Genomic DNA, 12893 nt, shown 5'->3' on the forward strand with positions numbered 1-12893 from the left:
GTAGGGGTGGAATCTGTGATGAGCTGGGGGTAAGTATGAGCACAAAGAAGGGACAAAATGGGGGCAAGGGGTTACCTTCGGGTGGGGTTTTCTGGGTTTGAGGGGGGCTGGGGATGGGAAGAGGGGTAATATGGTCCAAGAAATAGGTGGGAGGGAGGGGCAACATACAAACATGGGAGAGTGCCAGAAGTTCGTTGAGAACTAAATGTTGAGTAAAACGTACCAAAGTATAAATAGGAGGGTCACCTGGTTAGGACGCTCAGGGGGTATGGTCTGATGCGGGACGGACTCCGGAGGGAATAGCTGAAGGCTCATTTTGCCAAGGTGGGTTCTACCATTGGGTGGGGTGGACCCATATCCTGGGGAAGACTAATGCCGTCGAATAGAGAGAACTGTATCTCTCGTGAGAAAGGACGGCTCCCAGGGCATTAGATTGGCAGGCGTTGTGGGCCCTAAGGGGAGGGGAAAATGGACGTGCAATGGATAGAACAAAGGTAAATAAGGGGGCAAAAGAGGAGTTATGTGAGAGTACACGAGGATGAATATAAAACAGCTAATATTACACCAAAAACATATAGGGGACGACAGACTAATAATGAAAACCATAAGACAAAACATAGGATAACTAAAAAATTTAGAAAACTGTACAACCTAAAGTATGGACCACATAGTAAGCACAAATGTTACCTTGTTTGAAAACTATAGTTTCGGAATCTGTACATCAGTTTCAGGAAATATGATATGAATAAGTTAAAAGATTATTGCTGTGGAAGGGAAAAGGTTTTATGGTGGATCTGGGGAAATACTGTATATTGTATATATGAATTTTGGTGATCTAAGACTCTTCTGAAGCTGACATTATGTTGGGATTCACTTTACGGGAAGTTTTGGATCACAGAGTGGTTCAACAATGGCAGCGGAGGAATACTGATATGGGATGTTATTGACAGGATATATATGGTTGACAGGGAGTTATACAGGGCATATGCCCAGGGTATATGGTAATGTCTATATATACTCATAGTGGAAACAATTAAAAACAACAGCTGGGGGGGTACTGGGCTCCTGGCCGGGGGGTCACTGTTGTGGGCCCTGGGAGAGCAGCGGCAATCCTCCAGGTGCAACGGCAAGAACCAGGAAGGAAGGAGGGCCCAACAGTGGGCTCTTGATACTAATGGCTACACTTTTGAGCCTATGCACCTGCAATAAGAACAAGGCCTAGAGTAGCATTGTGCCTGGGGGTTTCCTCCTGACAGCCTTCATGTTACTCAAATGTGACCACTCTCACAGCCAAACTCAGCATGTAGATGCGATGCATTCCCCCCAGCGTGGGACATGACACCCGGGGATGAGCCTCCCTGGCACCGAGGGATCACTACCACATACCAGCTGAAGAAGCAACTAGAAAATGACCTTGAATTAAAGATTCAATGCGGAACAGCAGAATATACCTGTCTACATATAATGACATGACTTCGGGAAGCTGTTTGACCTAATGTAAGGGGGAAATGGAAAGGAGAAATGAGATTATAAGGCTGTGAGTCTCTAAAAAAGAGTCTGGAGGTTGTCAGAAGGAATACCCCTATGTACAACTGAACAGAGTCTAAGAGACAGATAAGGTAGATACAACCCCAGGTATTGGTTCTTTTGAGGGATAAAGAGGCCCACGGGTTCTATGGTCATGGCAGAAGGGGTTCACTGCCATGACAGATGGCCCTTCTTTGGAGCTGGTGTTTCTGCGTGATGGAATTGGACTCAGAGGGGATCTCTTTTCACAAGACTTGCATGCTACTTTATTGGAATTGTAGTCAGTGCTGGGTTTAAGATATATGTAGGGGATTTGAATCTATGGACTGATAATATGACACCCAGGCCCAGAGCCTCAACAGACTTCAGCTCCTACACTTTGATTTATTGGACTTACTCCACTCAGCTAACATGGAGTTGAAGAAGGTCAACCACCACAACATGGAGCCTAGAGTGTCTACAACTAGAAGCGGGAAGAGTGCATCCAGTACCCATGTGGAATCTAAGCCCTCACTTGACATAGGTGTGCAATGGACACAACCAATCCAATGTCCACAGAGGAAATGTGAAATGGGTGTGGGAACGGTAGCCATGGGGGCTGCTGGGTGTGGGGAACGGGAGGAAGAGATGAGATGTGGAGGCGTTTTCGGGACGTGGAGTTGTTCTGGATAGTGCTTCACGGACAATTACGGGACACTGTAGATCCCCCCAGGGCCCACTGGATGGAACGTGAGAGAGTCTGGGCTATGATGTGGACCATTGACTATGGGGTGCAGTGATGCTCAGAGATGAACTTACCAGGTGCAATGGATGTATCACGATGATGGGAGAGAGTGTTGCTGTGGGGGGAGTGGGGGGCGGGGGCGGTGGGGTTGAATGGGACCTCATATATTTTTTTAAATGTAATTAAAAAATAATAATAAATAAATATTTAAAAAAAAAAAAAAAAAAGAGACACGGATTCCAGGTGCCGCTGACAAGAATACAGGTGGACACAGAAGAACATGCAGTGAATGGACACAGAGAGCAGATAACTGGGGGGGAGGGGTTAGGGGAGAGAAGAAAAATTTATTTGGAAGGGTAAGGGGCCCCAAATAGTCAGGAACATCTTAAAAAGTGAAGTTGGAGGACTCTCACTTCTGGACTTTAAATCATATTACCAAGCTACAGTGGCAAAAACAGCACGGTACTGCATAAAAGACAGACACATAGACCAATGGAACCAAACTGATGGTTTGGAAACAGACCCTCAGTCATGTCTACAGTTAAGTGATTTTTGACAAGACTGTCAAACACACCAAGCTGGGTAAGAACAATCTATTCAACAAATGGTGCTGGGAGAACTGGCTATCCATAGCCAAAAGAAAGAAAGAGGACCCCTATCTCACACCTTATACAAAAATTACCTCAAAATGGATCAAAGACCCAAACATAAAAGCTAGAACCATAAAACTCCTAGAAGAAATGTAGGAAAAATCTTCAAGATCTGGTGGTAGGTGGTGCATTCTTAAACCTTACACTGAAAACACTGAAAAGCAATGAAAGAAAATATGGATAGATGGGACCTCCTCAAACAAATAGTTTTGTGATTCGAAGGACTTCATCAAGAAGGTGAAAAGGCAGACCATTCAAAGGCAGAAAATATTTGGAAACCACATATCTGATAAGGGTTTGATTTCCATTTTATATAAAAAGATCATACAATTCAACAATAAAAGAGCAAGCAATCCAACTTAAAAATGGGCGAAAGACTTAAATAGACATTTCTTCAAAGAGGAAATACAAATGGCCAAAAAGCAGATGAAAAAATGCTCAATATCATTAGCTATTAGGGACATGCAAATCGAAGTGACAATGATGTATCATCTAACACCTCATAGAATGGCCATTATTTAAAAAAAGAAAAAGTAAGCCCTGGACATGGGGTAATAGGAACACTCCTTCACTGCTGGTGGAATTGTAAAATGGTGCAGCCTCTGTAGAAGACAGTTTGGCGGTTCCTCAGGAAGTTAAATATAGAACTACCACATGATCCAGCAATTCCTCTACTAGGAACATATCCAGAAGAACTGAAAACTGTGTCACGAACAGACATTTGCCCACTGACATTCATAGCAGCATTATTCACAAGTGCGAAAATATGGAAACAACCCAAGTGTCCATCAACCAATGAATGGATAAACTAAATGTGGTATATACAGATGATGGAATACTATGCTGTAGTAAGAAGAAATGAAATTAGGACACATATGGTAACATAATGAATCTTGAAGACATTTTCCCAAGTGAAACAAACTAGGCACGAAAGGACAAATATTACATGGTCTCACTAATATGAACTAAATATAAAGAATAAATACAGGGGGTTAAAACCTAGAGTACAGGTTATTAGGAGATAAGAGGATGGCTGTGAAGGAGTATTGATGCTTAATGTACGTAGAAGTTTTAATTAACTTGACTGTAAAATGTATGGAAATGGATAGAGTTGATGGTAACACATTATAGTGAGTAGCAGCTGATTTATAAATGGGATTGTGGCTGAAAAGGGTAGTCTAGGATGTAAAAGTCAATTGAAAGAAAGCTGGAGAATAAACTAGGGACTAACACCGTGAACCCGGAGGAGGATGAGAATGGCCATTAATAATACAAATGCAAAAACATCCTTCTGTGGACTAGAGCAGATGTACATCACTAGTACAGGATGGTGGGAATGTGGAGAAGCAGGGGGAAAATACAATTCATATAACCTATGGACTATAGTTAACAGCAAGACTGTAATATTCTTGCACCAATGCCAAAGATGTACTGTGTCGATAACAGGAGGTATAGAAAAAATACGCCCATATGCCAAATATGCCAAAAAATATGTCACAGTTGGTGGTAATAGTCTGATGATATTATCTCATAATCTGTAATAAATGTTCCACAATGGTGTGATGTGTTGGTGAAGGGGTGTTGTATGGGAATACTACACATGTCCATGATTGTTTTATAGGTTCACAACTTCTGTAATAAAAATATTAAAAATAATTAACAAATAAATAAATAAATGAGTTATTTCATAAGGTAAACTTACCTCCAGGGTTACTGGGTAGCTGAAAATTATGTACAGCATGATGTGAATAGTAATTATCATAAAATTCAGCTGGGTTTTGTGGGGACTCATAGTTGCTGAGCTGCATTTCACCAGGACTTCGCAGGAGTGATGAGCCTGGAGCATGGTGGTTCTCTCTAGACATGTCCATCATGTGCTCCTGAAAGTCCGAGGAGGGGTAAGAGCCACTCCCACCAGGTGGAGTGAAAGGTGTGCCCGGCTGAACAGGGACTTGACCATGAGGACCCACAATTCCAGAGGGGCCAGGCAGCAATGGCGGGCTTGGTGGCAGCGGTGGGGCAGGGGAAGCCGGGTACATCACAGGACTGCTGAGTGCCTGGGACACGTGAGGTCCAGGACCTGGGCTGGACCCAGAACTATACGTGTGTTGAGGGTGTGGGCTGTTTCCCTGAAACTGTGGCCCTGGTGGTGAGGCACTGTTATAAAATGCTGGTGGCCTGTAAACAGAAAGTATTGTTTCTTAGTTAAAAGGAAAGAGAATAAAAAAAAGAACGTTAAATTTCTAAACATATACTGGTTAAGTATGTCTTTCTATTTCAGAATAGAATATCGTTTTTAAAAAGCAATTTATTCCATACCATCAATACCTGAAAATACCACACAATGCACCTTGGTTCATTTAACTCATAGTTTTCTTAATAGCTGCTTAGCTGTTCTAAAAATTATCTATTATAGATACTTTGAAAAACAGGAAAGTATAAAGATAAATAAGAATTATGTGTACTTCCACTACTAGGAGATACATTGTTTTGATTGGTTCTCTTTTAGTCCTCTTTCCAGGCATACCTAGCCCCCAGCCCTTCTTTTTTACATCATAGTCAGAAACATACTATATAAACATACAACTTTTAACTGATACTTTTAATTGATTATTACTGGCAAATAAAAAGTTTTCATTTGTTGAAAATACTAAATATATTATTGCCCTTCTTTCTGGACATCTTGCCAACTCAATTCTAATTGAAGAATTCAATTCTGTGGGTCTACTGAGGGAAATAATGAGCCTGCCTGTCCATTTCTAATCATTGTATCTAATTATTATCTTTCTCTCATTCATTGACTAGGATCTGATATGTAGTATTAGCAGAACAGTGAACATACTTGTCATCTTCCTGACTTTAACAGAAAAACTTTTAATGGTTGACATTAATTGTGATGTTTGCTGTCAATTTCCTCATTTGCTGAGACCCCACTACTTCCTTGAGTTTTCAGGTTTAAAAGAATCCACACCTGCACAGAGCCTGGTGGGTGAGTAAAAGCTGGGATCCTGCCCACCTGGAGCTTTTCTCCCTAACCTAGGGCAGTACTTCTCTGAATGATGTAGTGCCCACTCGGAAGACATGATCAGTGGCGTTCAGTCTCATAACCAGGTAGAGGAATGCCAGTTCAGGCCTGCTATGTGAAGGGTATTTGCAAGATTCCAGAGGAAAAAACACTGGTGGCAGCAGCAGAAGGTGGGGCCAAGAAGGAGGGGGAGCAGCAGTCTGCATGACGTCAGGCAACTGCTCTCTCCAACTTCAATTATATGACCATGGAATACAAGCTAGTTTCTTCAGAACTTTTAGGAAAAGAAAAATTGCTGCCATTTTTGGAAAAAATGTTTAACTTACTTCTTCCCAATCTTGTGTGCTAAATCCACAGTAGGTTTTACAACTATTTCAAAAAGAGATGGGATTTTCTTGAAATCATCAGAGAGATCTGTCTGGAAATCATCTTCAGGATCGGAAAAGGGGAAAGGCTCTGCTGGGGTTGGCAGAAGCCCAACTCCTGGTGGTGGTCTGGGAAGAGGAGTTAGGCCATGCTTCTTAAGTTCTTCTAATTCTCTTTCATCTTCATTTGTGGATCCTTCATCAGTATTTAACACCTAAAAATAATTGGCAAAGATTACTTTTCAAAACAAGCACTTGTCCTTACATTTAAAATTTTGAAGACTTCAGTAAATTAGTTGTTAATAGAAAAATACAACACAAGGTTGATCATAGATAGCTAACTCTTCATTTTTGATAAAGAAAGTAAGATTCAAAGAGGTAAAGGGTATTATCCAAAGTAAATTAGCTTTTTAAATGATAGACCAGGGATAAAAACAAAAGATTCCTAATTCCTACTCTAATATTTCTACTTTTCCAGCATACTATATTAATAGGATAAAACATAAAATAACAAACCCTTGGTTTCTCAGCAGAATTTTATGAAATATGATATATTAAATATCTATTATGCACTATTGTCTGAAATTCAGCTATTCACATCAATGAATCTATAGAGAGAGCTAACAGATAACTAAGGTACAAAAACATTACTCACTTTGTCCAAAAGTTTCTTTGTTTCTTTAGTCAGAAGATCATGGGAAAATTTACAGTTGTCTCCTTGGTAACATTTTGCTCCTGTATGATAGAACTTGCATGGAAATTCATGTAAATAAAAATATTAAGGAACAGACCAACTAAAATCAAACTATAATATTTTCTAGCCAAAGAAAACACTGAACTGAAACAATAAGACTGTATTATTATAAATTGAATTTTCTATTATATTAGATAAAATTATTTTTTATTTTATTAAGAGTAAATATTTTAATCATGTGGCAAAGCATTCCAAAATCTTTAAAAATATGTCTTGCTCTATTAAAACTAGAAAACTATTTTTAAAAGAAAATATGTATAATGATTATAGCAAATACAATAGTATTTTCATTTGGCAAGCCCGATTTATTTCCACAATGAAATAAAATATTATAAGGAACAAATAAATTTTTGTAGCAATAGCTTATTTCTATCTATGAAAAAAATAAAGGGGTTGATGTGTAATGTTAAAGTCAAACATTCAAAAAATGAAAACTGTAGACCAATCTTAAGATTTTTAAGAGACAAACTTCTAAAGAACATATTAAGGCTAGGAGTATAGTGAAAGAGATAGCATTTTCAGGTAGTGATTTTTTAAGGGAATTCCTGGATGGTTTTAGGAAAATTATTATTGTAATCTCATATTGATATGGTCAGTGAGAAAAATCTTATGATCATTTTGGCAGTTGCAAAATGCAACTGATAAAATTCAAAATCCTTTTTTGGATTTTAAAAACTACTCTTGGTAAATATAATGTTTCTTTACCTTGATAAATATATATATATATTTTTTCTTCTTCTTTATTTTCTTTTAAATGTTACATTAAAAAAATATGAGGTCCCCATATACCCCCCGCCCTACTTACCCCACCCGCCCTACATCAACAATCGCTTCCATCGTTGTGGCACATCCACTGCACCTGGCGAATACATTCTGGAGCACTGCTGCACCACATGGACAGTGGTCCACATTGTAGTCCACACTATCCCCCTATCCACCCAGTGGGACACAGCAGGACACACAACGTCCAGCATCCGTCCCTGCGGCACCACCCAGGACAACTCCAAATCCTGAAAATGCCCCCACACCATATCTCTTCTTCCATCTCCCTACCATCAGCAGCCACCATGGCCACCCTCTCCACATCACTATTACAATTTCTTCCCTTACTAATCACAATAGTTCCCCAGCAGAACAACAGTAAGTCCACTCTAATCCATACTCTATTCCTCCATCCTATGGACCCTGGGATGGTTATGTCCAGTCCCCCTCTACATCAAGAGGGGACTTAGATTCCACATGGATGATGGATGCAATTCTCCTGCTTGCAGTTGTAGGCACTCTTGGCTCCCTGGTGTGGTGGTTGACCCTCTTCACCTCCCTGTCAGCTGGCCAGGGTAAGTTCAACAAACCAGAGGGTAGGAGCCACAAGTCTGCTGAGGCCCAGGCCTAGCCGTCACATGAACAGTCCAGAGATTCAGGTCTCCTGAGTATACACCAACCCAAACGCCAACCACAGGTCCAGTAAAAGTAACAGAAGAGGCATGTGTAGAAAGGTCATATCTGAGTCCAATTCCATCACACTGAGGAACACAAACTCCAAAGTAGGGCCAACTGACATGGCCCTGAACTCCAGAGCCATCTGCCATGACCATAGAACCTGTGGGTCTCTGCAGCCCTCAGCAGAACCAGCACCTGGGTTTCCATCTACCTTGGCTGTCTCTGGTACCCTGCAGAGGGGTGCATAAGCATCACCCCTCTGACAATCTCCTGACTCTTTTTTGGAGACTCACAGCCATATAAACTCACTTGTCCTTTCCATTTCCCCCTTTTATCCAAACTCAAAAGCAGTTTTTAACACCTGATTTTACATGTAGGCTGAGATATGCTACCAGTCTGAGTTGACCTCTTTATTCAAGGTCTTTTTCTAGTTACATCATCAGCTGGTGCTTGGTAGTAATTCCTCGGCACCAGGGAGGCTCATACTCGGGAGACATGTCCCACACTGGGGGGAAGGCAATGCATCTACATGCTGAGTTTGGCTTAGAGAGTGGCCACATTTGAGCAACATGGAGGCTCTCAGGAGGTAACTCTTAGGCACCCCAACGCTCTAGGCCTAGTTCATATTTCAGGCACACAGGCTCATAATCGGAGCCATCAGTGCAATGGCAAAGACAAACAAAGATGGATGGTCCAACGATGAGCCCTTGATACCTTGATATATTTTCAAATCTATCTTAAAATTACAGTCTCAAGCTAAAGCAAAAGGGGCATTATCATCAAAACATGTGTTATGTCTCCCACAAACACTATTATTTAACATTATTCTGGAAATGTAGTCAATACATTAAAATTAAGTAAGAGGTATAAATATAAATAAAATTATCATCATTTCTATATGGTATGGCTATCTGCTTAAAAGAAAAAGCCAAAAGAATAGAATGAAATTGTTCAAAAAGGTATCTGATTTCTAAAGAAAATATCAAAATATGGAAAGTTTTATTTATTCTCTTGAATAAGATAAATTTAAGATTCATCAAAGGGAGAAAATATACAAAATAACCAAAATCATGTTTAAAAAGAAAAGTATCTGCCCTACCCAATATCAAACATACCATTACAGAAGACAATAGTCAACAGCAAATGGGCAGTAGTACTCTAGAAGCAGATAGCACACAGGCAAATTTAGGATCTGAAAAAGGTGCCATTTTAAATCAGTGATGACAAGACAACAATGAGATAACCACTAGGAAAAAAAATAAGTCCTGGCTACATATCATACATGAAAATAGAATCCATACGATTAAAGACATAAATATTAAGTAAAAAAATACAAGCTTCACAATCACTATATTTTTGTACAAAACTTCTGTGTATAGACATATGCACATATATGCATCCACTCCCACGCAGATGCCTGTATAAAGAAACAAACTCTGCAACTTTGAAAGAATGAAAAAAGAATAGACAGAAGCAACAAAATCAAAAATTGGTTCTTTGAAAAGATCACAGTAAAATTGGCAAACCTTTAGCTATACTGGCAAAGAAAAAAGAGAGTGGATACAAATAACTAAAATCAGAAATGAAAAGAGGGGTATTATTACCAACCTTTCTGAAATGAAAAGGATAAAAAGAGGATACTATGAATAAATAATAAATATAAATAAATAAATAAGATAACCTGGGAGAAATGAACAAATTTTTAGAAATACACAAACTACCTACATTGACTTAAGAAGAAATAGAAGACCTCAACAAACCAATTACTAGTAAAGAGACTGAACTAGTCATCAAAAACTTCCCAACACAGAAAAGCCCAGGACCAGACAGCTTCACAGGGAAATTTTACCAAACAATCCAAGAAGACTTAACTCCAATTCTGCTCGAACTCTTCCCAAAAATTGAGAAGGGAACACTCTCTAACTCATTGTACGAGGCCAGCATCACCCTATTACCAAAGCCAGATAAAGATACCACCAGAAAAGAAAACTACAGACCAGTATCTCTTGTAAATATAGATACAAATATCCTCAATAAAATACTAGCAAACCAAATCCAACAGCACATTAAAATAATTATGCACTATGATCAAGTGGGATTTATCCCTGAATGCAAAGGTGGTTCAACATGAGAAAATCAATACAACACACTAACAGAATGAAGGGGAAAAACACATAATCATCTTAATTGATGCAGAAAAGGCATTTGACAAAATCTAGCACCTCTTCTTGATAAAAACACTTAGAATACTAGGAATAGAAGAAAACTTCCTTAACATGATAAAAGGCATAAATGAAAAGCCCACAGTTAACATCCTACTTAATGGTGTGTGACAGTTTGAGGTTATTTTTGTGAATCCCAAAAAGAGGAAGATTATGTTTGTAAACTAATCTATCCTTCTGGGTGTGACACCCTTTTGATTATATTGGATTCAGTTGAGGGGCCTCTGGAAAGATGCTCAACATCATTAGCCATCAGGGAAATGGAAATCAAAATCACAATGAGATACCATTTCACACCCACTAGACTAGATTGGCTGCTATTTTAAAAAGAGAAAAATAACAAAAGTTGGAAAGGATGCAGAGAAATAGGAACATTCATTCAATGCTGGTGGCAATGTGAAATGGTGCAGCCACTGGAAGACAATTTGACGATTCCTCAGAAAGCGAAGTATTGAATTACCATATGACCGGGGAATCCTACCACTTCATACGTTCCCAAAAGAATTAATGGAATGGATGTGGCTCAAGCACTTGAGCACTCACCTCCCTCATGGAAGGTCTCAGGTTCGTTTCCTGGTGCCTCCTAACAACAAATAGATAACAAGCAAAAGCAATGAGCAGACAATGAGAAAAAATGAGCAGACAACAAGCAAAAAACAAACAACAAAAAAATAATTGAAAGCAGGGACTCCAACAGGTATTTGTGTACCGATGTGCATAGAGGCACTATTCACAGTTGCCAAAGATGGATACAATCCACGTATCCATCAACTGATGAGTGGATAAATAAAATATGGGGTGGGTGTATGTGTGTGTATATATATATATATATAATGGAATATTATCCAACCGTAAAAAGGAATGAAGTCCTGATACATGTGGCAACATGGATGAACCTTGCAGACATCGTGTTGAGTGAGACACAAAAGGACAAATATTGTATGATCTCATGGATATGAAATAATTAAAAATAAGCAAAAACTATAGAGTCATAATCTAGAAGACAGGTTACCATGGGATGGGGTAGGGATAGAGAATGAGAAGTTAAGGTTTAAAATGTACAGATTCCTATCTGGAATGATGGAAATGTTTTGGTATTGGGTAGTATAAAATTGTAAATGCTATTAGAGCACTGAAATAAATATCTGAATATGATTAAAAGGGGAAAAGTTAGATTGTGTAGATGGTAACAGAAAAATTTTAAAAAGAATCCACAGTACTATACTACACAAACAGTGATTCTTACATTAAATCATTAATTAATAGTACAATTACAAAAAATGTGCTATCATCAATTGTAACAAATGTTCCATGCCACTTCAAGGTGTTGGTGGTGGGATGGTGTATGGGAATCCTGCAACTCACACAAAATTATTCTGTAAACCCACATTTTCTATTAAAAAGGAAAAAAATTAGCTCCTTCATCTTGATCATGCAGCTTCAACAATTTTTATCATTTGACCAAATTTGTGAGATCTATAACCAGTCCAATACTCCCTTCATGACTCTTCCTCCAAACACACAAGTATTTTAAAGTATATTCAAAATATACTTAATCTGTAAATATTTTAGTATCTATCTCCAACAGATAAGGAATATTTTTCCTTACAATCACAACCCAAATATCAGCTTAACAAAATTAATGCATTAATTTAATCAAATATTCAGTTACTGTACAAATTTTTCAGACTCTTTCAAAAAATGGTTTTCTAGTTACTTTACTCAAATCAGAATCCAAACATAAACCATAAATTGCATCTGGTTAACATATCTCTCAAGGTTCTCCTTTTGATCTCATGAAGTTCCCATGTATCATTTATTTGTTACAAAAACCACATCACTTTTCCTCTTGACAAATTTGACTAGAATTTGGCTAATTGTATCTTTGTCATTTTTGTCATGTCCTGTATCTATTGTATTTCCCATAAATTGGTAATTAGATCTAGGGGCTTGATTTGATTCACATTCAAATTTCTGACAAAATTTCATAGGTAGTGTTTAACTACTCCCTACTATGCCCTATCTGGAGTCACTTACTCTCTCTCTTTTTTAGCAACGTTAAGATTTATCCAAATATCAAGTGTTGTCGGCCTGATCCATCCAAAACAGGAGTCCCTCATCAACTTTTCACCTAACGAGCTTAACAGTCATCAGTAATCGCTGCTTAGATCCATTAATTCATTAGA

General features: G+C 38.6%; 1 protein-coding gene across 2 annotated transcripts in view; it reads right to left on the reverse strand.

Moving 5' to 3' along the window:
• Positions 1-12893, reverse strand: part of ZC3H6 (zinc finger CCCH-type containing 6) — a 94774-nt gene that overhangs the window by 17206 nt on the left and 64675 nt on the right. For both annotated transcript variants that reach the window (XM_071208696.1, XM_071208697.1), the window contains 3 exons: positions 6947-7056; positions 6253-6506; positions 4604-5079 (listed from right to left, as the gene is read on the reverse strand). In XM_071208696.1, the coding sequence (XP_071064797.1) occupies positions 4604-5079; positions 6253-6506; positions 6947-7056 (840 nt within the window). The remainder of the gene's footprint in view (positions 1-4603; positions 5080-6252; positions 6507-6946; positions 7057-12893) is intronic.

This window comes from Dasypus novemcinctus, chromosome 17, assembly GCF_030445035.2.
Source record: "Dasypus novemcinctus isolate mDasNov1 chromosome 17, mDasNov1.1.hap2, whole genome shotgun sequence".
Lineage (NCBI taxonomy): Eukaryota > Metazoa > Chordata > Mammalia > Cingulata > Dasypodidae > Dasypus > Dasypus novemcinctus.